The sequence below is a fragment of the Macaca nemestrina genome, chromosome 10 (genome assembly GCF_043159975.1).
Source record: "Macaca nemestrina isolate mMacNem1 chromosome 10, mMacNem.hap1, whole genome shotgun sequence".
Lineage (NCBI taxonomy): Eukaryota > Metazoa > Chordata > Mammalia > Primates > Cercopithecidae > Macaca > Macaca nemestrina.
Genome location: NC_092134.1, coordinates 87,321,068 through 87,348,306, shown reverse-complemented (window position 1 = coordinate 87,348,306; position 27,239 = coordinate 87,321,068). Strand labels below are relative to the sequence as shown.

The following is a 27,239-nucleotide window of genomic DNA, read 5'->3' as shown; positions in this document are numbered from 1 at the left end:
TGGGAGGCTGAGGCAGGAGAATGGCATGAACCTGGGAGGCGGAGGTTGCAGTGAGCTGAGATCATGTCACTGCACTGCAGCTTGGGTGACAGAGTGAGACACCATCTCAAAAAAAAAAAAAAAAAAATCTTTTGTTTAATGAGAGCTCAGAAGGAAAGAGGCAGGCCCAAAAGCGAAGAGAGAGGGACAAGGTGTTCTGAGTCCCTAAATTCATACGAAAATGTTAAATAGTTTGAAAAATTCAAAAGGATCTTTGATATGAAAATGGGTTTTGTCAAGCTCTTTAATTTACCTTAAAGTATTCAATATAATTAATAAAACACTTTACTGATCATTAATAATATCAAATGTTGGGGTATTCACTATATGTCAGGCCCATTCTACGCACTTTTTAAAACGCTTCACTTATGAGTAGTACTATTACTATCCTTATTTTACAGATAAGGTAAATAAGGTAACCAGGGAGGTTACATATTTTGTCTAAGGTCACACAGCTAGTGTCAGAGCACTCAAACCCTGGTAGTATGACTCCAAAGTCCCTACCCATCATGTTGCATTGTCTGTTAAAGTCAAACATCCAGAGAGGAATAACACTGTAAAAAATAAGACCTAAGCACAAAACAAAAATCTTAGAATGAAATACGTTGAAATGTTAATAGAGCTTGTCTAAGGTGAGCCTGAACACCCTGAACAGAGAGACTTTGAGTGATTTCTTTATACTTTATTTCATTTATTTTATGCATTTTCAAAATGGTTTAATGATTATCTTAGTTTTACAATAAAAATATAAAGAACTTTTCAAGTGATCGTATTATTATTTTAACCCATTTTTAGGGGAGAGTTGCATTTGGTTAAGTCCCAAGATCATTAATATAGTCCCTGTTTGATTAAGGAGATCACAAAACACTTACAGAAAAGAGTAGAAACTATAATTATTCAGTCCCAAAGTGGACTTCCTAGTCACTAAATTCTGATCAAATTTCAAAATTCTGAGGGTCAGAAGACCAACACACAGTGACCTTGTAGCATGTGATCGTGTATAATGCTTACAAATTAGATTAGGGAATTAAATGGGTGGTTTTAAAAGGCCAGGCAGGAAACAGGTGGAGACCAATTATTTGTACAGTTCATTCCATTTCTCTCCTTGTAGGTAAATCTAAGTTTTGTGGCGCAAAGCTTCTCTTAAACTAGCCTCACTGTCAGTTAGGTATTTTGTTTTGTCTAGAAAAAGAAATATGCATTGCTGATGGCCAATTCAAATAGTATCTAATATAATCCTAAAAAGAAAGAGGAATCTAAAAGAAGTATGCTGGTAAAAATAGAATTTTAGTTTAGTTGGTTCTTTGTAAAAAAGTTAAAGAGAGCTCTGAGCTTAAATGAGGATGTTGTACCAGTAAGAAAGAGAGCCATGTACCACTACCACTTCCTGTTTTTAACCTATAGTGGGTAGAGGGTTGTGGGTTTTGTGGGTGCTCCATTTATAACTCTTGACACTTTTGATGTGTCCTCGTTCCTCTTTTCCCATTCCACAAGGACAAGTCGTTTCCCTTCTCCTCACACCTAAATCCTTACTCTTTATCATACTCTAAAGACGTTAACTCTTGAGTGACAGAAAAACCCCATGTGACTTGAAATAAAGGAATATGCTGTTCTCGATGGGACTTTTGTTTCAGTAGAAAGGTGGATTGGGGGCTTCATTCATATTTTCCCTTTCTGCTTTTGTGGTAACAAAGCACATTTAAGGAGAAGCAGGAGGCTTAAGAGGAGCACCCAATAAACTTGTTGCTCTCCTCCCCACAGATATCAGTCATCTTGGGCAAGTTACTCAGCCTCTCTGTTAATTTTAGTTTTGTAATCGCCCAATGGGTTCACCTTGGCTGCTGCCTGGACAGAACCAATTTATCAAGAGAGGGAAATTGCAATGGAGAAAGAGTAATTCACACAGAGCCAGCTGTGCGGAAGACTGGAGTTTTATTGTTACTCAAATCAGTCTCCCTGAGCATTTGCAGATCAGAGTTCTTAAAGATAATTTGGCGGCTAGGGGCTTGGGAAGTGGGGAGTGATGATTGGTTAGGTTGGATGTGAAATCATAGGGGGTTGAAGTGAGATTTTCTTGCTGTCTTCTGTTCCTGGGTGCGATGGCAGAACTGGTTGGGCCAGATTACCAGTCTGGGTGGTGTCAGCTGATCCACTGAGCACAGCTCTGCAAAATCTCTCAAGCACTGAGCTTAGGTTTCACAATAGTGATGTTACCCCCAGAAGCAATTTGGGGCGGTTCAGACTCTTGGAGCCAGAGGCTGCATGACTCCTAAACTGTAATTTCTAACCGTGTAGTTAATTTGTTAGTCCTGCAAAGGCAGACTGGACCCCAGGCAAGAAGCGGGTCTTTTTGGAAAAGGGCTGTTACCAATTTTGTTTCAGAGTCAAACCATGAACTGAATTCCTTCCCAAAGTTAGTTCGGCCTATGCCCAGGAATGAACAAGGACAGCTTAAGGGTTAAAGCAAGATAGAGTCGGTTAGGTCTGATTTCTTTCACTGTCATAATTTCCTCAGTTATGATTTTGCAAAGGCGGTTTCAGTTTCTTTATCTATAAAATGGGGGTGATTAACAGGGTTGTTATAAAGATCTGATGGAACAATGTACACTTTATAACTATCTTTTCTTTTTTAAAGTCCTTTATAAAATTTAAAGTCATCAATCTTACCTAGCCAGCCACACAAAAGGAGGCTGCGGGTGGCTTTGGTCTGCAGGCTGTCCCTTGCTGACCCCTGATACAGATGTAGATCTTTGATATCATGTGCCTGACATAAGGTAAAGTCTGTGGCCAGAGAACAAAGCAAAACTAACTGGCTCACAAAGGAGCAGTTTTCCAATTAAACCAACTACCACTACGTGAGTAATAAAAGTTCAAGCTAACCTTGAAAATCCAACTCTATGCACCATACTTAACCTGCTCTACTGTGCTAACACACACCTGGCCTACCGTAAACCAGACGAGTGAAGGCATTCTACAAATCATGAGGTGAATAATGCTGTCAAACCATAGCCAGTATAGTTAAGTTGTCTGTTGCAGGCTAAGAAAAATAACACTGTACCAAAACAGAGGTCACACTGTTGTCCCTGGATAGGACCAAGGCACCTGATGCAACTCAGCATAAATAGGATTGAGTGAACTCAGGGTGTACGCTCTTGTGCGTGCACATGTGTGCGTGCACACACACGCACACACCCCTACTTTTCTGGGGCCAAGAGAATTGAATTCTTGGAAGCCCCTTATCCGATGCATCACAGATGACTCATAAACTAGCAATAGCTGCTCAACTTCTAAAAACAATGGGTGGGACTCATCTCCTACGCATCTACGCATGCCAACTATTTCTGTTTACAAAATAGGCACTCATTGTTAGCGCAACACTAACCACTTTCCCATTTCCCTATTTCTGAAAAGCTTCTTAATCCAGTGGATTTCAATAGAGTTCAATGGCACTGCCACTGTCCCTTTTCCATTATTTCAAATGTTGGCAAGCCTGAATGTGCCATTTCTCCCTCTCCCGGGTTATTACTCCCAAACAACAGACTCTGAGGCCAATGATTTTTGTTGCCAGCCAAAGGACAATTTTCTCTTCAAATCATTTCTAAGGAACCGTGACTATAACTCAAAGAATTCTAAAAACAAGAAACTGATTGGCAAGAGGAAAGATGAATGTGACTAGCCCCGTGGACCTCCTAGGATCATCCGGAAGAGCAGGGTTTCCTTATTGACTTCCTCTTAACTGCTCTGTCTTTAGATCACAAGGTCTGGTTTGGTATTTCCTAAGGAGGCAAAGAACTGCTCACTTAGGAATGCACAGAGGAGAGGACTTACCATTTATAAGGAATAACTTGATAAATAGCACACAGACCATCTTCGTTGCCACTGAGAGCAAAATTATTATCTTGGTAGGTGTCGTTCAAACTGTTTGGCATATGTATAAAGTAATAAAGCAATGATAGCTTAAGAATAGGCCCAGTTTGTATAAAGGTATGCTGCAATCTCACTGCAACTTAGTAGAATTTGCTGAAAAATATTTAGAGACATCAGAAAGTGATGCTGGTGCAGTTGGTTAAGAATATGATTCTTCTGATAGAATGAGAAGACTGTTTTTTGCGATGGGATAATAAAGATCAAATTCCTATAATATATGAGCAAGGACTTAGGGCATTGTGCTGATGGATCTATAGTTCTAATTCTATTTCTATTTGCTCCTTATGTAGGCTCAATTGTAAAACACTAAATTTAAAGAGAGAAGGAACCTGGTAGTCTGATCTCAGTTTACACAGACCCTTATATTTTTAGACTTATCCTTACTGGAAGGGGTACTTACTGGTTTGTTTGTAAACATGGATCATTGACAATACAGTGGTGCATTGTTTTGCTGGTAGGATAATTACAAACGGCCCACAAAGGCAAATATTGAGAGATAGACAGAGAGACAGGGAGGGAGAGAGGGCCAGAGAATTCACCTACAATTAAGTAAACAATCCACCAAAGTGAAGGTAATTGCTGTAACTGACAATGACAATTACTGTCCTTTTCCCAAATAGTAATTTAACAACAAATGCCCTTTTGCAATACCAACCTCAGTATTTCTTAGCAGTCTCAGAACTATTTTGAATTTTCAAATGAAGGAGGCATTCCTAGGAAAGTAGACAATGAGCAGCCATGCTACATGCTGACTTTGTGATTCAAAGTCAGCCATGCTGACTTTGTGATTATTATCAGCACATCTCCACAGCCTACTAAAATTTTGAGGGTGAACTAAATCTTTCAGTTGATGTTTTTCCTCTCTGATAAATTCGTAACAATAATGAGAGCCACTGTCTTGTCCTAAAGCCTTGTTTCTGGTTTTGCAAAATCTAATTCTTACATATCCATTCACTCATTTCAGTAAAACTTTGCTGAGAAGCAGCTACATGCAAACGCTGTTCTAGAACTTGTTAGGGGGAGGAGGATGATTTCAACAAGGAAGAATTTGGCATTAATCCTGCTCTTGTAGGGCTCAGCGTTCAATAGGGAAGGTAAAATGTATGCCTAAATAATGGAAGTGATACTTACTATTAGAAAAATACAAATTACACTGAAAAGGAAAGGAAGAGAGACCTCCCTTCCACCTGGGAGGATCAGACAACCAGTTTTGGAGGAGATAACATCCGATCTAGGTCTTCCAGGACCATAAGGATTCAGAAGACAGAAACGAGATAGGGTAGGGGTGGGCTGGTGGAAAGACCGAAGTAAGGGTTTCAAGGCAGGCAGCCTGTACAGAAAAAGGAAGGTTAGTGTGGCAGAAGCCAAGGTCATCTGAAGGGAGAAGAGATTGAAAATACAGTCTGGAACAAGTGGCACAGCATTGACAGAGTCCTCATTCTAGCTTCATGGGCTAACTATCTACATCAAAAATATATTTTCTCTCTCAAGTTTTTAGTAGGTAAGAGGAAAAGGAAAAAATCTTATTGCACTGGTGTTAAGTTCTTCAAAAAACCAATTTTTTCAACTAGCTTTTTTTCCTCTAAAAACATGTTAAAAATAAATTGAAAGACTCTAAACTTTCCATCTCCACTCCACCTCTAGACCCTTTCTCACTCTCCAGAAGTAACCACTGTCAACAGTTATCTTGTGTACCTTCCCCAAACATTCTGGGCAATATAATGTATACATATAAACACACCCTCCTTCTATGCTCACTTCCACCCAATATTCAGTTTGTAATCATGTAATAGTACTATGTTACACGGTATTAATAATACTATGCTACACAGTAACATAGTGTTACACACTATGTTCCCAGTTACAACCTAGGAGATTTTTCCTCACCTGCCCATGTAAGTCTATTTTACTCTTTTAAGTAGTAGTCTAATACTCTATTTTATGAAAGTACCATGATTATTTAACAAGTTTCCTAGGGTTAGACTTGGTATTATTTGATTTTGCTATTACTTGGTGTTTAATTCTGAATTAGAAAATGTTTAGTTACCTCTTTCAGGAGTTCAAGGACTCCTGAAAGCAATGGGAAATCTTAAATTGCACATGCAGGAACCCACATGACAAATATGAAGCAGCTGAGAGATTTATTGGTTTCGCAATATACCTTAGGCATACATTTCACTTGTGAACAGGAACCTGACATTCTCAGTCTACAGTTTGGTACACTTGATATTGCCAAGCTGTTTTCATGACAATAAAGGGGGTGGTTATTGGTGGAACACTAGCAAGATAATTCAGGAACACTGGCTGATTTTATAAGGTGACTTTAAAAGTACATTATATTGGAAAATAAAAGGTAAGTACTAACTTACAAGCATCCATTGATAAGAATAACGTTTTTCTCAAGTTGTAGAGTAATAATGCAACTTTGGTGTCTGAAGAAGGCATCACCAAAGGCGATATGGTGTTTTCGATCATGCTGGCTCTGGAGTCAAGCAAGTCTGGATGGGATGCTGACTCCCCTGCTTTCTAATGTGTGATCACAGGTAAGTTATTAAGACTCAGTTACTTTATCTGTAAAATGGGGCTAATACCTACCTCATAATGTTGTTGGTGGGGATTAAGATAGTGTAGCATATATAGATACAGTTCAATAAATGTTAGCCATTATTTAATGACTACCTAATACTAACTATAATATTTTAACAAATACCTACAGTGTGTACTATGCACCACACTCTACTATCACTCTCTCTATCTCTCTTTCTCTCTCACATTCACACACACACACACACACACACACACACACACCACGCATTTATTCCTCCTAGCAGTTTTATGCCTTGGTACTAATAAAAGTCTTCTTGCATACCACTTTTCAAAGTCTGTTTTTAGACAAATTATCTTTTTCATTCCCACAACCACAGCACAAATGAGTTGGAAAATGGAAAACAAGAATCCAAAAGGTCTGGTATTATAATCAACCAAATAAAATTTAAACTATTGTTTTACACACATCGTACTTTTGTTTCACAATTAACATTTCAAAGAAATTGTTCACAAACTCAGTGTTAATAATAAACTGATATCTCAGAAGTGTCGTGAATTCTACTTTCGTTTTTCATGGTTTTCAACTTAAGGTCTACATTATTAAAATAAAAAAATAATAAATGCTAAGAAGTTATAGAAAAATAAAAAGCATTTATTGCTTTATCAGATTCTGTGTAATGTAATAAACGTCACACTTACCTAGTACTATGAGATGTGTTCTAGAGATTAATTTCCTATAAAATGTATGCCTTTAATAGAAATCTCTAGAAAATGTAACAAAATGTAACAAAACAAAACCTACCATTCTTCCATGTCAATATTGATTTTTAATCCCTACTTCTGCTATGATGGAGTTATGGGTAAGACTCAGATAAAGAGGCAGTTACGGTGGCAGGAAATTCCTTTAGCATCTATTGCCTTTTATTTGGGTCCTCACTGCTAGGAAAACAGCTCAATAGGTACTGTTTACCCTGAGGTACTTGTGTCTCAGTACATCCCTGACTGGCAGCCTCAGGGTCCAGCCCCACTTGGTTCCCCATAGAGGGTATATACCTGCAGAGCTATGATAAATTGAGAGTCCTCACCAGCATCCTCAGAATTCAGAAAAATGCAAAATCCAGCACCACTCTTACAACAGGACAGGACTCACTGAATCTAACTGAATTAGAGTGTGTTAAACAGGGATGACAGCCATTATGGATAGGTTTTTTAAAAAAATGAGCCGCAGACTCATCCAAGAAAAAGAAATCGCACCAACAAGTTTCCAGATGACTGCAGAGAAGGCTCCACACCCAGCCTCAGGGAGACACCAAGGAGCCTTCCCAGCTGCTGGTCCAAAGAAGCCTGGACAGTCTTGGACTCCTTTCCTGTGTTGGCCAATGTGAGTCTGGAATGGAGCCCTGTACCAGATGAAATATCTTGATCCTGCCAACTGCTTCTTGGCTTTGAGCAGCTGTAGGAGCAGCTGGTTTTACAACAGTCACAGAGTGAGTCCTTGTCCTGAGGTAGGAGAGTTCTAAGTTTAGTGAGAAACTTAACGTTTGAGTCTCTGTACAACTACCTTCATGAGATTTAGCCTGAAGACTTGGTGTGTTGCACTTGTTATCCACGCATCTTACAAATAACTAAATGATCTATAATAGTTTCATCCAGGAAACATCTTCCTTCAACTACAAAAGCAAATTTTTACAATTCCCCGCTTTAATCAGACACTAAAGTGTCATGAGATAGGGGATCAATTATCCCTCAGCCAGTATAGTTAAAAATCAATTGAATTCCAGGAATAGTAGATTGAATACAAGAACTTACTCCCTCTCCCTTGATATCCAGTAAAAAGATTTTTTAAGGCATAAAGCTGCTAGGATAAAATATGACAGTAGACAATAATGAAATTTTGAAAGCTGGAAAGCAGAAAGACCTGAACCATAAATTGGCAGTGGAAAAAGCCAAGACCAACTCAGTTTACCTCTCAGAATCTCTAAAAGGCACTGCTGGCATGATTGAAAGTTGAGGATAATGAAAGGAGTGAGCTAAAATAGTGAGGATCTGTTGAACTTTTTTCAAGAAATAGCTAGATTCCCCAGACCAGGTTCTACTCCATAAAGCCGAGTGGTTGGTCCTCTCCCATCTTGACAACAATCTGAATATATGTTGTCTGGAAAGTATACAATATATGTTTCTAGGTGAGAGACAAGGCACAATTTGTGGGGAAGAGGCATACTCTAATGAAAATTGGGAACTGAGTGAACACATGCCTGTTGGGATAATCATTCCAGCCCTTTCCCCCTACTTGGTTCCCAGAAAGATGGTGGTGAGGTCCAGGCCCCCAGAACAGGGGATTGGGAGCTGTTCTCTGGGTGATCTGAACAGCCAAAGAAGAGGGTCCTAGACAAACTGACCCTGGTGGTTCCCAACTAAAGGGCTCGAGAGCATCTTAAGTGAAGCTATTGCGAACAAGCCCCACTCATGTGTCCCAGGCTCAAATCAGCCTTGTTTTTCCCCCATTCTTGAAGATAGCAGATAAAGAGGAATTATCTGACATCTCAGCGAAGAGTCTAAGGTGAAAGACCCCAAAACAAACAAAAATCAGCTTGTACCTCAGGGACACAAACAGCAAAATCCAGATTGTGGAAAACTTTACACAAATGGCCCAGTTTCTTAAATAAATGGCACAGAATAGAAGGAGAGAAATGGGAAAATATAAATTAAAAGTCTTAAAACACACATATCAACCAATTGCACTGTATGAACCTTATTTGAGTATTGATTTGAACAACTCAAATGTTTTATAACATAATCAAAGCAATTTAAATACTGATTGTGTATTTGATGATATTAGGGAACTGTTGTCGACTTGTTTCTAGGTATGACATATTGAGTTAAAAGAGTTCTTATATTTTAGCGATATATACTAAAATATTTAGTGATGAAATAATAAAATAGCTGAGATTTGCTTCAAGACAATCTTGGTGGGGGATTGACTAAAACAACCATCCATAGAAGGAAGCAAACATAAAAATCTTTTTCTACTATTCTCTTTACTTTACGTTTTAAATTTTTCATAATGCAGAAAAAAACTATCATTAGAATCCTCAGAGAAGATTGAAATCATGAAACAGAACCAAAATAATATTAAAAAGAAACATTCTTAGAGTTTTTAAGCTCCTATAAATAAAAAATAGTAACAGAAATAAAACATTCAATAAAGAGGGGAAAAATTGAGGACATATCCCAAAAATTACAGTGAAACATTATAGAAATGAAAATAAAGGAAAGATTTAAAAAATTGAGGGCTAGTCTAGAAGGTGCAAAATCCGGGGGTTAATAGGAATTCATCAACACAAAAATTCCTCAAACTGAAGGCCATGGATTTCTCTTTCTTTCTTTCTTTCTTTCTTTCTTTCTTTCTTTCTTTCTTTCTTTCTTTCTTTCTTTCTTTCTTTCTTTCTTTCTTTCTTCCTTCCTTCCTTCCTTCCTTTCTTCCTTTCTTTCCTTTCTTTCCTTTCTTTCCTTTCTTTCCTTTCTTTCCTTTCTTTCCTTTCTTTCCTTTCTTTCCTTTCTTCCTTCCTTCCTTCCTTTCTTCCTTTCTTTCTCTCTTTCTCTCTTTCTCTCTTTCTCTCTTTCTCTCTTTCTTTCTTAACGGAATCTTGCTCTGTCACTCAGGCTGGAGTGCAGTGGCGTGATCTCGGCTCACTGCAACCTCTGCCTCCTGGGTTCAAGTGATTCTCCTGCCCCAGCCTCCTGAGTAGCTGGGATTACAGGTGCCCATCCCCACGCCCAGCTAATGTTTTGTATTTTCAGTAGAGACGGGGTTTCACCATGTTGGCAAGGCTGGCCAGGCTGGTCTCAAACTCCCAGGTGATCCAACCGCCTCAGCCTCCCAAAGTCCTGGGATTACAGGCATGAGCCACTGAGCCCAGCCAAGGCCATGGATATCTAAAAGAAAAGACTGCGCCCAATGCCCAACACAATTGATGAAAACAGGCCCACCTCAAGGCACGTCATGTGAAACTGCAGGATACTGGGAACTAAGAGATTTGACAAGTTTCCCCCCCCCAAAAAAAAAAAAAAAAAAAAACTAACAAAACTTGGATATATATAAAAGATCAGGAATCAGAAGCATATAGGACTTCACAACAGAAAAAAGCTAGAAGGAAATAGAGCAATACCTTCAAAATTCTGAAGGAAAATTATTGCTAGTATAAAGTTCAATATCCAACTAAACTACCAATCAAAGGTAAAAGTCGAATAAAAATATTTTTCAGAAATAAAGGTCTAAAAAACTTTATTTTCAGTCACCTTTTCTGAACAATAACAGCACGTAAGTAAATCCAGAAAGAAGAATAAATGGAATATAGGAAACAATGGATCTAGCAAAGAAGAGAGGTAGAGGAAATCCCCAGAAGGGTGATCAAGAGAGATTCCAAAAGTAAAGTTACCCTTTATGCCTTGTCTGTGAAGCAGGAAATTAATGATAGCAGCCACTTCATAGAGTTATTGTAAGGATTCTGCATAAAACACTTGGAGTAGTGACTGGCACTACTAGGTACTACTTATATCTCTTGTAGAGATACAAGAGTTACTGTTGTTACAATCATCAAAGAATTGACTTTTTACACTAGGTTAATTTATAACTTGATATGTTGCAATAACTTTAAAAAAAGAAATCAATGTAATACACATTCTGAACTGAACATATTCCCAGCTTTGGAATGACTGAAAATAGTCACAGAACCATAGCGTTTTGGAGGCTGGCCTGGTTCTGAAATTTTTCTTGCACAACTTCCTTGTTTTGAAGAGGAAGGAACTGAAGCTCAGAGTGGCTAAGAAACTTGCTTAAAACTACATAGCCATTTAGAAGAGGAGTTGGGAGTAGCACTCAGGTGTCTCATGTAAATGCACTGAAAACCAGAAGTGTAGCTCCTCAAGCTGTCTACTATACTCAGAGAGTCAGAATTTCACATATACCCCCCAAAATCACCATAGAAATATGTTGTCCAATTCTGCCATATTACCCTAAAACCTGGCACTCAGCTCAAGCAGAAAAACAACTTAGAAAGATGCATTCAGGATGATCAAGAGAGGAGGCTAGAGTTAGGTTCACTGAATTAGGTTGACGATATGGAAGACAATGTATCAAATTCACCATCTTACACAGTCTTTTAATTTTAGAAAGGATGCATTAGTTTACACACAAAAAAATATTAATGCCTAATACAGGGTAACATGGATGGGCATTTCTGTTCCCGGAGTAACGGAATGGGCAGTAATATTCTTTTATCTCAGTTTTTGATGTGTTTTTAAAGGATATCCACACTTTGTAGGATTAGTAACCATTTCGGTCACTGCTTCTAAGGAAATGATGCTCCTGTCAAAAGACATGGCAACAAGGACTATCTAGCCAGGCCAATGAAGAGCATGAGTTTCAAGTCAGGAAACAAAAGGCAAGATCCTGGGAGAAGTGCTTTCTCTCTCACCTCACCACCGACACTCATGTGACATTTGAGAGGGAATCAGGCTGGGTGATAATTTTCTTAGTACAAATTCTATCATCTCTCTTAATCTTGTTCCCACTAAAAATAAGCCCTCCATACATTTGCAGAAAGTCCCATTCAACAGTTTGAGATAAAGTTATTTAAAAGAAAATTGCCCATTTTGTTTTCATTGAATCTCAGCGGTAAAGTACATGCTAATTTCTCATCTTCAAAACACTGAAAATTTCTATGCTTCTTGAATATTTATTACAAACAAAGTTGTAATTGCCCTTTGATGTAGTACATGCTTCATAGCAATGCAAATGCCAAAGTGGTGACTGGCTGGGGTTAAACACCTCTTAATATTTTAACTGAGATTTAAAGTCACAGGTAGACTCCAAAAATACCAAAAAAAGTTATTTTCAAATATTTTAATCCTTTTCACAAATGCTTATTTCAGTATTTTTGATTAATAAAACTATTTTCTCCTTCCTCTTTGTTGTAAGCATTAGGTACATTTTGGAAAATCACTCAAGCAATAAATATCAAAGTATGTACTTGTAACTTAGCCAAGTTAATTAAAAAAACTATTTATAAATATTTCACATTTCTTCTATGTAATAACAGAAACATACAAAAAGTTCAGTTTTAAAATGGAAAGTACCGGCACGTCAGTACTCACAGAAAAAGTAGGATTCCAGTGTTTGCGAGGGCAAAGGCGAGCCCCAAAATCCCACTGCCCATAATGGCGTTGCTTAGGTTAAAAACAGACATGCCTAAGGAGGTTGTACCTGGAATCTGAACAAAGAAACAAACATTGACACTAAGCAAAATAATCCCCAAGAAAGTTCATCAAGCCAAAGCCTTTAAGGCACTCTCAGGAACCAATATGGAAATAAAATTCAAGAAAATCCATTCTTAGTTGTCTAGTTATTTCCTTGAATGGACTTCAAGAGAAAATACATAAGGTATGAGGAGTATCCTGGTGAATACAGGTAGTTTTGCTTTTGGTATTATGCTACTTGAATTAAAAAGATTTGTCCCAATTTATATGATTAAAAAAAATACTTCATTCTAAAGATACTTACATAGTCATCACATTTCTTTTTTTCCAAATGGCTGTTTGTGAGACTTCTTCTACTTTCACGATCAGAAATAAACTTGCTGTAAAGACAGGCGTAATATATTTAACCTTATGATAATGATTTTAAGTTTGACATCTTGACTAAATGATTTATTACTCACCAAAACATACATGAGCAGTTACCAATCAGCTCTCTAAGAGTTTACAGCCCTATTCAACCACCAACTCCTCCCAATTTTTTTTTTTTTTTTTTTTTTTTTTTTTTGCCAGTATGGGTTGTCTATATTCTCGTTTTACCACATAAACTATAAGTGCCCCAAGGGCAGGCACTTTGCCTCATTCATTTTTATATCCTGCACTCTACCTAGTACAAAACAATGCCAATAACAGGTGTTCATCTTGAGATGAAATGAAAGACAACCGTAAGTCAAAAACAGCTATACATTTTGAATCATTTTAATAATACATTTAAACACTATATACAACAAATTACTTTTTGTATAGTTTTTTTCTCTAAGTGGAAAATTAGATAATATCAAGACTACTATAAATCTGGTATTTAAAGGGATACTAAAGGCAGGTTTTCTTTTGAGCTCAGGTTCTTGGACTACAAAATCGTTAAATAGAAATTCCCTCTCCCTTGCAGAAAAGAAAACAACTGTTTCACCATTAAACACTCCTTCAGCACCTGCTATATGCAAGTCACTGGAACAGGCACTGGGGAGACATGGGGGTATGTAATAAGTGATGCAAACAGGAGGCTATGGGAGTTCAGACTAGGAAATTATGGTGGGGAGGCAGGGCATATGGTCCATGGTGAGGGTCAGAGCCAGGGCTTTAAGAAAGCAAAGGACTTAGAACTTGAGTTCAAATCCTCACTATCTCTGAGGGCCTGAGCATTCTACCTTTGTTTCCTCATCTGGGAAACAGAAGTTAACACTATTACATTATCTTATCAAGTTATTGGGAGAATTAAATGAGAGAGCAATTGTTAAACATCAGTCCAGCCCTTGGCACATAGTAACAGCAATAGATGTTAGACAGTTCTCTCCGTGGGGGAAATGGGACTTGAGATGGGAACAATTCAGCCAGGCTAAATGGAGTAAATGATGTACAAATATACAGAAGTAAGAATTTAAAATGCTTTGAGAATCATCAAATATATTCGGGGCGAATATCAAAACTTTATAGCCTAAATTTCTAATTTAAAAAAATTCTCGATTAGAAAACAAATGATTTTGTCAAAGAAAAGTCCAACAACAGATGTTGGTGAGGATGTGGAAATAAAAGGAATGCTTATACACCATCGGTGGGAACTTAAATTAATACAGTCTCTACGGGAAACAGTATGAATATTCCTCAAGGAACTAAAAATAGAATACCATTCAATCTGGCAATCCCACTACTGAGTATCTACCCAAAGGAAAGGAAACTATTAAATCAAAAAATACCTGCATTCATATATTTATCACGGTACTATTCACCATAGCAAAGTCATGAAATCAACCTAAGTGTCCATCAACAGATGACTGGATAAAGAAAATATAGTGTAGATGTATACCACGGAATACTATGTCACCAAAAAATTAATAAAACATGTCTTTTGCAGCAACGTGGATAGAGCTGAAAGTCTATATGAAATGACTCAGAAACAGAAAGTCAAAACCTGAATGTTCTTACTTATAAGTGGGAGCTAAACAATGGGTCCACGTGGACAGAGAGAGTGAAATAATAGACACTGGAGACTCCAAAAAAGGGGAAGGTGGGAGGCGGCAAGGGATGAAACACTACCCACTGGGTACAATGTTTACTATTTTAAAAGCCCAAACTTCACCACTACGTACTATATTTTTTTTTTTTTTTTTTTTTTGAGACGGAGTCTGGCTCTGTCGCCCGGGCTAGAGTGCAGTGGCCGGATCTCAGCTCACTGCAAGCTCCGCCCCCCGGGTTTACGCCATTCTCCTGCCTCAGCCTCCCGAGTAGCTAGGACTACAGGCGCCCGCCGCCTCGCCCGGCTAGTTTTTTGTATTTTTTAGTAGAGACGGGGTTTCACCGTGTTCGCCAGGATGGTCTCGATCTCCTGACCTAGTGATCCGCCCGTCTCGGCCTCCCAAAGTGCTGGGATTACAGGCTTGAGCCACCGCGCCCGGCCTACGTACTATATTTTTGTAACACAACTGGACTTGTACCTCCTAAATCCATAAAAATAAAAAATTAAATAAAATTAAAAGTCCATGCATAGGCAAACTGCTGCATATATTAGTAAGATATGTTAGGGATGCTTTTTGGCTCTTCTAGTTTGGAAATTCAATTACCTGATCATGGTTAGAACTAATGACAGTGAATTTTTCATTAATAAATATAAAACCACTTGAACTGGACTAGTTTAATGAAGCATGACTATTTAAACTGTACATTAGATTTTCATATACTTTTTTCTGAGACAGAGTCTCAATCAGTCACCAAGGCTGCAGTGCAGATGTTCAATCTCCACTTCCCAGGCTCAAGTGATTCTAGTGCCTCAGCCTCCCAAGTAGCTGGGATTACAAATGTGCACCACCACGCCCAGCTAATTTTTGTATTTTTAGTAGATACATAGTTTTGCTATGACAGCCAGGCTGGTCTTGAACTTTGGCCTCCCAAAGTGTTGGGATTACAGGCATGAGTCACTGCACCCGTTCTAATACACTTTTTTCAACGATGCTGTATATCACAATAAAATGTTTTTAAATGAAACATATGTATTATTGATGTTGATTTTATTCATCGATGTTTTTCATCTTTATCCAAGGGATCTCGTTCTTTTAGGCATTATTTCTCCAAGTTTGTGTTATTTCACCAGGATATACCAAAGTTAGGCAATACACTTATTACAAACTTATGCTGGGATCATTACTTGGTATAAGATATACAATCTGCGGACACTGCTTTTGGCTAGGACCTACTGGGGATCAAAAGGATGTGGAAGAAAAACTTTGGTCTCCTGAAACACAGGAGCTGACATTCCGGCCAAGGAGTGACCATACCAGCTAATACCAGTATAAGAACGTCAGGCTGTGCAGATTAAGATGAGGTAAGGAGTCCAGAAAAGGAAAAAAACAGCATAGACTGGGATTAGCCAGAGGAAACTAAAAGACAAAAGCCTAAGAAATAATATAGAATGTTCTTAGCAAGAGATTGACATGATAAAAGCAGTATCTTTGCAGGCAAACTCTGGTGGTTGTATATAGCATTGCTGCTAATGACTGGTTTGGTTTTTCTTTTGTCTTTAAAGTTCTGAATCTTCCACAGAACTAAGATTTACAGATCTGGCTGCAGAATGTCAGGGGAAAGCAGCCTTTCCTTTCACACAGGCAGCCCTAAGAAACGTGGGCACTGGACTTTCCAAAATGAAATTGACTCAAAATATTTAAGTGTTGTTGTCAAAAGACCGTACAGTGTCCCTTGGTATTTTTAGGGCATTGGTTCTAGGATATCCCTCTCTCTTCTGAAGATACTAAAATCAAGTCCGTAACATAAAGTAGCTATAGAATTTGCATATAACCTACGCATATCCTCCTGTATACTTTAAGTCATCTCTAGACTACTTATAATACCTAATACGAATGCTAGGTAAATAGTTGTTATAGTATATTTTAAAATTTGCATTTTAAAATTGTCAATTTGTGTTTGTTTTTTTCAAAGATTTTCAGTCCTCAGTGGAATCTGTAGTTGCAGAACCCAAGGATATGGGCAGCCAACTGTATTTCGTCAGGCTAATTTTATTATTATTATTATTATTTTAGAGACAAGTTCTTGCTTTGTTGCCCAAGCTGGAGTGCAGTGACACAATCATAGCTCACTGTAACCTGGAGCTCCTAGGCCCAAGCAATCCTCCTGCCTCAGCCTCTCAAGTAGCTGGGACTACGGGCACACACCACCACGCCCGGCTAATTTTTTAAAAAACTTGTGTATGGATGGAGTCTTGCTATGTTGACCAGGCTGGTCTCGGACTCCTGGGCTCAAGTGATTCTTCCAATCTTGCCTTCCCAAAGCACTGGGATTACAAGTGTGAACCACTGTGCTTGACCTAATCTGGGTAATTTTCATAACCAACTCAAGCCTACTAAGTCTATCCAGCAATTTCCCTCTGTCTTTCTTGTGGAGGAACTTGTTTTCCAGAGATAATTTCCATTATATTTAAATTAATAGAAAAGCCTAAACATTTTCAAACAAACCAAACAAAACACCAATAAACTGCCTGTTACGGAAGATCTAAATTCCAGGCCTGGTAACACTCCCCTGGGTTGATAGCAAAGCATAGGTGAGCAGAGAAGAAAGAGATCCAGGCACTGTGACATGAAGGCGCATTCAGCCAGGTCAAACATTGTGCAGCTGAAGCGGATAAAGAGTAAGTCCCTGTGTGACTGCCAGCTGTTTCCTGCAGAACTTCTGCAGAATGAGAATAATGATACTGACTGACAGAGCTGTTTTAATAAGTAACCATTAAATAGTACATTAAAACACATTATTTGTAGAGTGCCTCCTTGATTCTGTCTCTTTCAGTCCACTTTCTGCAACAAGACTTAATAGTTTTTCCCAAAAATCTCCACTGGCTCCCCCAGTGAATAAGCCTTAAGCACAAATTCCTCGCCCTGCAATTCCAGGTACTGCTTAATTTGATTTTGGCTCAATGTTCCAATCTTAGCTTCCCCTGCTCCTCCTAAGAGGGCTGAGGGCTGAGATAAGACCAGCACATTCTGAGAGCAGAGAATGAAAAGCAAGATGGCAGTAGGAATTCACTTTCCCTTGAGGAGGTCCTCTTTCTTCCTCTCAGCCAATCTTTCCCTATCAATTCAAAACCCTCATCATCCACAAGTCTTCCACACTCTGGTTTGGAATTTTTGGACTGTGACCTACTTACTGCTTTATCTGTACCGCACTGTCAACACTGCACTCATCTTGAATTGTGATTGTCCAGTGCTGTCTTTCAGCTCCTTCTAATATGTACCTACCCATACATTAACAACTCAGAGGAGCTCTCCATAAGCTGAATAGGCATCTTCTGTTTAGAAATTAGGGAGTAGCTTAGGCTGGAGGGAAATTTAGCTCAATAAGAATGAAGTACTTAAAGCCTCCCTATTCTCTATATAGTGTTTCAACTTTTTCTTCTCTTTAAGTCTTTACATCTTTGCTTTGTATTTCTATACATTTAAAAAATATATAAAACCAACTTTTTGTAATGGAAAATTCCATTCAAAATAACTAGGTCAAGCAGCTTCTCACAAGTTTCTGTTATCTCACCATTTAAAAGATGCGCTTGCTTGTTACAAAGCACGACCTCTGGCAATATAATTGATGTAATATTTCTCTTTATTGACTTAAAATATGCTATGGATGAAGGTGCCTTTGACATGTGATCTCAGGATGATATAAAGTATTATTAAAAAAGAGTTCTCACTGTGTCTGTACCCATAAAACAGAATCTAATTAACCATTAGGTAGCCAATTGCTCTGTGAACAAACAAAACAAAACAAACTCTACAATGGGTGATTGGATGACCCTGAACAGACAAAGCCTTAAAAATGATGTAAGCTATTATACTCAGGTACATTGTGAAGAGAGGCAAGCAGCAGAAAGCTGTTATTTAAAACCAGAAACAAATCAACAGTAACAATCTAATTAAGGATGAGTTGTACAACAGAAAGATAATCTTCCTATTTTAATCTCCTACCCATCAGGTTCTTACTAGATTATACTGTTTTATCTGAGAAGTCATAACATAAAAGAGATGAGTGGTTGAACTTAAATGCCCTTTCCCACTCCTTTCCCTGAAACGCTAACATTGTATTAAAAAAGAGAAAAAAATGAAAGGGAAGAAGCAAGTAACAAAGAGATTGGAAAACATGAAAAGGGGGAATTGAAGAAACAGGAACCTAAAGAGAAGAGAAGACTGAGAGGTAAGCAAAGCCTTATTTGATGGACAAATTCCACTGAAAATAGAAAAAAAAAAAAAAAGACTTTAATTGTAACAGGAGAAATGAAAACAAGAGAAGAATTTCCTGACATGAAAATTAAATACAAGGAGAAGTTATGGAATCTTCTTCCCTAAGGTATAGAAAACACAGAAGAAGAAGAGGGAGAACTTTTCAAGGGTCCTCTCAAGTGATAAAAATTTAGCCCACAAACTCCAAAAGATATATAAAGACAAGTGGATTCAGGGTGTAGTTATAAGAGTTGCCTCAAATTCTTTTAAAAACAAATCTTAATGAAATAATATCAAATTCTGTTAAATAGTTCCTGGGTCATAATAGTAATAACTATACAGAAAGAGCAATAGCAGATAAATATTAAAATACGTGCATATTTGTCTGGGTATACTTAGAATAATCTACTAATGTTTCACCAAATTTAAGAAGCAAAACTAGCAATCATCCAAAACCTAGAGCAATGTTATTGCTTCTTGAGGTGGAGAAGAAAGAAGTGCTTGCCAAAGAAGGGGGACTGCATTTTTACTGACAGACTTTTCTCATACTAAGAGGCTTACTATTGCCAGATACTGTGCCAAGTACTTTACATGGATTTCCTCATTTATTTTCACAATAATTACATGTGGTTGGTACTATTTTTAGCCCCAGTTTGGGAAAATTAAGTAACTTGACCAAAGTTACATTACTATTAACCCATTTATACTGGAGGTTGCATTTTTTGTGTGTGAAAAATTAGGCCTTGACAATGACCTTGAGCAGTAGGATATAAATAAGTCCCACAAGCTTAGCGTTCCAATAATGGAACACTAGGAATAAATAGGCTAAGTAACCTGTTGTGGCAGGGTTTGAACATAAGCAGGCTAAGTGGAGAGCCTATGTTCTTAACCTACAGATAATAGTGCATTAAACATTCCCCAACAATCCCATGAGGTAAGGTATTATTATTATCCCCATCTTAAAGGGATGGGATTGAAGCTCAGAGCATAAGATCAATAAGATCTATGATAGAGCCAGAATTCAACGCAAGTCTAAATCCAAAGCCATGTACTTTACTCTCTCTCTCTGCCTCTCTCTCAGCCAATACATGTCTACCCTGTAGACATTACCTAGACACTAGGATAGGCAGTCCACCCTGCCTAGACACTAGGATAGGCAGAAGGGATATAAAGATGATTAAGACAGTCCCTTCTCACAAGAAGTTCACACTTAGAGGAAGAGTCTAGAGCTTTCTACTCAAAGTTTGGCTCATGGACCAGCAGTTATGGGCGTCACCTGGGAATTTGCTAGAAATCAGAATCGCAGGCCCCACCCCAGGCTTACTGAATCAGAACATGCATTTAACAAGGTTTCCAAGTGTTTCATATACACATTAAAACACCAGTTGGCAGCACGGGTCTAATGGATATTTTAAAAGGTATTATCATTCCAGGTACAGGTTTCTATGACTACAGCCCCAAAATTTAGGCATGAAATAAAACAACTGAACTGGAATAAGGGCAGATGTCTGAATGTTCAAATGACACTACTCTTATTTTCAACCACACTTAAAAGAATAATTCTTATTGTATCCAATTGCGAAGTTTCCAGGCAGAGCTATCAGCTAGATGCCAAGTAACACAACATCAATGTTTGTTTTCAACATTTTCTCCAGCTTCCTAAAAGTTCACTGTTTGGGGAGAAGTGGTTTTCTTAGATTCATATAATTGGACCTACCCTCCTCTCACAAATTTGAGAAAGCCGTAGGAAGAATGAGGGGTATTTAGGTGCAGTTTTTGTAGGAATCATGGGCTACTAAAATATGCCAATACAGTAAGCCAGATAACCCAATAGGGACCTTCAATAAAACTGGGCAAGGGTCTTTTTCTTTATTAGCTTCGTGCTATAACATGTTGCTTTTAATTGTCTTGGAGCCAGAAATGAAACAAGAGTCATGAACTGAGTCAGAGAAGGAGGGGAAAAAAAAAAAACTCATCACACTGCATTTGCAATACAGGAACCAAAAGCCAACAGACCTCCCTCTGTACCAACGTTTGCCCTGGTCGGAGACTATAGGGAAGTGAGCTCATCCGGGCAAGGTGCCTAAGTCGCAGGTGAGAATGGATGTTTCTCCCATCTACCACAAGTGGTAATCATCTAAAAACTTGACATTTTTAGTAAGTGACACTTTTAAAAATCAAGTTGAGATTCTAAACTGACTATTATAAATGACTCCCACCTTTAAGGCCCTTGGGGTTTGGATTGCTTTGATAATGGATTGCTTTGATAATTTTATAAAACCACAATGTCCTACTTGTGAGAATTCCTTCCACTGTTCAGTGGAGGTCAGTAGGGACTACTGAACCTTCCAGGAGTACAGCACATAAAATGGCCCTGGTAGCATTTAATAGGATTATTAAAGACTAGCTTTTTACCAATGCCCAAGCATTATAACCAGAGGGAGGAGGGTAGAGTAAAAATACACAAATTTTAGACAGACCTTTGTGTACCCTTGGATAAGTTATTTTCTTTCTCTGAACCTTAGTTTCCTTATTTGTAAACGGAAATTTTACATTTTTCTTATTTGCAGAAGAATACTTGCTTTGCATGGCAGTTATAAGGATCTGTGGTAGCATATGTAAAATATCTGGCACTTAAGAAATGGGTATTATTATTAATAATTACTCAAAAAAGGTGAAAGAAGTAAGTACACTTGAGTCCCATAGTAAGAAACATCACCTAGCACAGTTGACAGTACTTGGATAATAATGAGGAAGAGTGTTTGAGTTGAGAACTTAACCTCTAAGAACATTTAAAGGAGGAAAAAAGGAGAGACAAGGCTGGAACTTCTGAAAATCCTATGCTGGACTTTTAATCACACATTTTATCAGAATGTAGACTATCAGAAATGATTCCTACAAAGATGCCTGGTTAGTTGGCATAATATTCTTATCCTTTCCCATCCCAATTTCCTTTTGACCCTCCTAAAGTATAACATTATAGGTGTTCTAACAGTCCTGCATATGCCACTCTCTTTTCCTAATCTTTTAGGAGGCTGTGCCGCTAACTCCCAAGCTGGAGGGCTTCCTGCTAAGCCAGTTAGACAATCGGTGGGTCTAAGAATGCCCCAAATCATTTTTTTAAAAAGACATTTGGTTCTACTCTTGTAACGTAAGCAATAAAGACCCAAGGGTTGGAAGGACTTGCCTGAGGACACAGCTAGTGGCTGGGAGCTTCCGGGCCAGCACTCTTCCTACCCTGACCCTCTACTTCTTCCCCATTGCTTCTCCCCTCAGTCGTGGTCGCTTTCCTTCTCTTTCTCTTTTATGTACTATGTCTCTATTATAGTTCCTCATAGAGTCATTTGGGTTCAACCATTATTATTATTTAAAATCCATACTACAAATGATGCTTATAAGGATGATACACTTGTAGTTTAACACAGATTCATTAGCAAATGCAACTTTGACCATTTCTTGATTAAAATATGTACAGATGACTGTAGTACACGTTTGAATATGGGATGCAGTGAAATTCCAGTAGTCTGTTTAATTCATAATACAGAGCTTGGTTGGGGTTCAGTGTATTCATACATTTTTATTAGTCTCAATTGAAAGATTTTAAAAGATGAATAAATTACTTTCCTATTTGCTTCATCTGCTATTGCAGACTATGCCCAACAGATGTCACATAAGAAATTCAAATTGCATCTTCAAATGGAACATAACTTTAGTAATGAATAATTCAACAGAATAACTAAAAACCAGAATAATTTTTATAGCCGTTTCTTTTTCTTTACCTTTTTTTTTTTTTTTTTTTTTTTTCCCGAGACAGAGTTTCACTCTGTCACCCAGGCTGGAGTGCAGCAGCATGATCTCGGCTCACTGCAACCTCCACCTCCCAGGTTCAAGCGATTCTCCTGCCTCAGCCTCCTAAGTAGCTGGGAATACAGGCATGAACCACCAAGCCTGACTAATTTTTTGTGTTTTTAGTAGAGACAGGGTTTCACCATGTTGGTCAGGCTGGTCTCGAACCCCTGACCTCAAATGATCCACCCACCTCAGCCTCCCAAAGGGCTGGGATTACAGATGTGAGCCACGAACCATTTCTTTCACTAGGTAGGAAGTGTTAGTGGAAAAATACTCACCTATTTATCTGACCATTTTCTACTTCAGTGAAATCATTGGAATCATTGCTAATGTTATCATCTTCAGGCACTGTCATGTTTTGCAACTCAGTTAATTCGAGTCCACTTTTGAAATGCATCATGGTTAGAAAGTATCTGTAGTTTGAAAATTAGTCCAAATTTCTCCTGTTCTGAGTGTATTTAGAAGTAGATACCAAAAATGGAAGCTTGACACCCCTAAAATATAGCAAAATAAAAAAATAACTAAACATATGAAAACACTACTGATTAAAAATAAATTACCACAAATAAACAAGTAGTTAATTTACTGATTATACAACTTTTACATGTTGCTACTAGATGCATTAAAGCAATCTTTGTCTATCAAGTTATGGAGGTGTATCTAGATTTTATGCCTTTTATAAATTTCCTTCCACTTTAAACTATACAGTGAATCATGTCCCATAATCTTACTGATCAGGTTTATAAGAACATCATGTTAGTTGTAGGTAACAGAGACTCCCTTTTATGATATGAAGCAGGGTTGTTGTTGTCATTGTTGTTTTTTGAGATGGAGTTTCGCTCTTGTTGCCAGGCTGGAGTGCAATGGCACAGTCTCAGCTCACTGCAACCTCTGCCTCCCTGGTTCAAGCAATCCTCCTGCCTCAGCCTCCCAAGTAGCTGTGATTACAGGCGTGTGCCACTATGCCCAGCTAATTTCTGTATTTTTAGTAGAGACAGGGTTTCTCCATGTTGGTCAGGCTGTTCTCGAACTCCTGACCTCAGGTGATCCACCCTCCTCGGCCTCCCAAAGTGTTCAGATTACAGACATGAGCCACCGCGCCTGGCCTGAAGCAGTGTTTTTAAAATGAAAGTGATTCAGTTATTTTAATGTGTCAGATCACAGAGCACACATATAGCTGGGTACAGACTGCACAGACACAAAAGCACCTTCAGTTTAGCAATCCCAGCTTAAAAAAAAAATGCAAATCCTGGGATCAAGTACCCAACCTGGTAGTCAACCAGTAAACAACAAATCTATGTTTTGAAATTTTGCAAGTAGTGTATCCATCAACTGCAAGAGATTAAATCAATCTCTTCAATGAAATCACTTTATGTCAGGGAATTAGGGAATTAAAAACTCATACTCAAAGGATTTGGTTTAATCCATCTGCTACTATATTACTCATCAGAAATGAAAAACTTCCAGAGTTCACATTTTCTCCCATATGGATGACTGTGGTTTAAGTTTCTGTGGGATCACCCATAGTAAGTAGGGAGGGAGAAAAAGAATTTTGGGGGCACAGCAGCCTCACGAATTAAAAAGCAGATGGCTTGTCTATGGCCATGCCACCCTGAATGTGCCCAATCTTGTCTAAAAAGCAGATGGCCACAGAGGCAAATGCAACTTCAAAAGCAAGGCCTATAATGCATGGGAAGCCTCGCTGTGATACTCTCAGCAAAGTGCTGGGGACCATGGAATGAAGGAGAATGTCAATGAGGTGTTTTTTTTGTTTTTTTGTTTTTTTTTTAATGTCATTAGCAAATTCCCTTGGACAATGCTTTGAACTTTGTCTGATCCTAAATTCCATAAGATGGCTGTAGCCTAGTTAAGGGTCAAACCCCAATGTGCCCAACTAAGTAGTATTTCAAGAAGCATCTTATTTCGATTATTTTGAAGATCCACAGAAAGTGCCCTAGAATGATCACTTTTCCAGGTACCCCCCTCTTTTCCTCTTTCCGTAACCAGGCCACACATTATTCTCTTCATTCACACAGTCTCCTATCTAGAATAAAACTTCCCTGGTTTCAGGATCCTGTAATGTGCCATAATACACACATGTTTATAACATCTCAGGTTCCAGGAGCCTCGTCTTGTCTTCAGGGCAGGGCACCTCCTCAAGAAGGAAGAGAGCCAGGACAGGGAGATTTGAGCCCCATGACTCCTGGTCTGAGGCTGATTCATCTAACCAGAGTGGTGGTGCTAGAGACTGGCCCATCTCTGATTGTTTCTGGTACCATCATGCAGTGGTGATGTTTTACCACCTGCCTTATTTTGCAAAAGCTGAAATGAATTTAAAATGGTTGAGCCCCATTCTTACTCCTTGCCCCTCTTTGATGAAAGCTGTCCAAATGGGCTAGACTGGGTAATTTCTAAAAGTCTTGCCACATTGACTCCCTCCTGTGTGACTACATCCCAGGCTACTGAAGTGATATTACAGGGCTGATAGAAAGTTAATTCAGTGGATGGCATTTCCAATCTGGGTTAAGGAGACTTTTCTCTCCACAAAATGGAAGGAAATAGGGCACTAGATAAAAATTGTCTGCAGTGAGAAAGGATTGACTAATAATAGATCTTGAGTCTACTGTTTAAATTTTCATATTAAAAATACATATGTATGTATATATATGTGAGTGTGTGTATGCATATCACACACACACATGCCTGTGTGTGTAAAACTAGTAAGAAATAGAGAAGAAGGCAAAAGAATGAAAACAACAGATGAAGTCCTGGCCACTAAAATTAGGTCAATATTATGCAAATGCTTGTACAAATTAATCACAAAGAATAATTTATTATTATTATTAAATAACCTCTCTGAAACCTAACTTGTTCTTGAAAATCAAAATAGAAATTGAAGGGAAAAATTAACAAAATTAATGACACCTCTCACCAAGGCCACACTTGAAAAAATAGTATAAATTCAACTTATCATATATTTATTGAGTACTAAGTGATGAAGGGATTGAAAAAGCTTGAAAAATGTTAAATGCAGGGATCTCAGGCAGCTTCATAGAAAAGTCACATTTGGATTGGACCTTGAAATTTTTTTTTTCCTACTTCTAAAAGGAATACAATGACTGGGCATGGTGGCTCACATTTGTAATCCCAACACTTTGGGATGCCAAGGCAGGTGGATCACTTAAGCCCAAGATTTTGAGACAACATGGCAAAACCCCATCTCTACAAAAAACAAACAACAAAAACAAAACAAAACAACAACAACAAAAAAAAAACCAAAATATTAACTGGGTGTGTAGCACGTGCCTGTTGTCCCAGCTACTTGGGAGGCTATGGTGGGAGGATCACCTGAACCTAGGGAGGTCAAAGCTCCACTGAGATGTGATTATGCCACTGTGCTCCCACCTGGGCAACAGAGTGAGACCCTGTCTCAAAAAATAAATAAAAGTAACACATACTCACTGTAAAATCTTCAGAACAGATACTGTAAAAGAAATTCTACCACCCCTAAATGGGCCACTGTTAAGATTTTTCTTCCTTTTTTTCTTCCTTTTTTCTTTTCCTTTCCTTTCTCTAGCTCTAGCTCTTCTTCCTTCTCTTTTTTAAGTTTAGCATTGTTGATTTTAGATTGTTTTTAGCCTACTTTTTTCATTGAGTATTACATTATAAGCATTTTGAAGAACAGAGGTGATTCTTTTAAAAATATTATTTATTAATAAATACTTATTTATTAAAAATAAATGAATAAATGAATGAATTAATACAGGTTTGGTAGAAAAGTTAGAAAATACAATTTTTCAAATGGAATAAAATGAGCAAAAAGAAAAAAGTTCACCTGTTATCTCAGCAAGCAGAGACGATCACTCTCTATATATATTGTTGTATGGCCTTCCAGGGTTTTTCTATGCACATAGATATAGTGCCTGGCACACAGTAGACACTCAATAAATATCTGTCAAATGAAAGAATGAGTACAAATAAAAAATATATACACATTTACAAAAATGGAAATTATACCAAACATTGAGTTTTTAAAACATTTTTTTCTCTTAAGATATCATTTCCTATCCTGAGTTATGTCAGTAAGCACAGATCTATATCACTACTGTTGATACTTGGTTAACTCTGCCAGAAATTGATATCTAACCGGTTATTGCTGGACATTCAGACTGGTTGGTGGAGAGGAGATTGACAGATGGAGATGGGGCCTGAGCTGAGACTTCTCAGTGGAGGGAGAACATGGTCAACAGCACAGAAGTGGGAAGTGCAGATTGAGTTCAAGAAACAAAGAACTATAGTTTCACTGAAAGATAGAAATAATCATCAAGCTATATGATTAATTAAAAGGCAGAC

The 27,239-nt window shown here is 38.1% G+C and overlaps 1 protein-coding gene across 2 annotated transcripts in view; it reads right to left on the bottom strand.

Moving 5' to 3' along the window:
• Positions 1-27,239, bottom strand: part of LOC105470086 (solute carrier family 38 member 1) — an 88,153-nt gene that overhangs the window by 35,036 nt on the left and 25,878 nt on the right. The window contains exons 2-5 of one of the 2 annotated variants that reach the window (XM_011721829.3): positions 26,722-26,838; positions 23,165-23,380; positions 13,076-13,151; positions 12,670-12,785 (exon numbers count right to left, since the gene is read on the bottom strand). In XM_011721829.3, the coding sequence (XP_011720131.1) occupies positions 12,670-12,785; positions 13,076-13,151; positions 23,165-23,286 (314 nt within the window). In that variant the 5' untranslated portion in view covers positions 23,287-23,380; positions 26,722-26,838. The remainder of the gene's footprint in view (positions 1-12,669; positions 12,786-13,075; positions 13,152-23,164; positions 23,381-26,721; positions 26,839-27,239) is intronic. The other variant, XM_011721833.2, reaches the window with a different exon arrangement.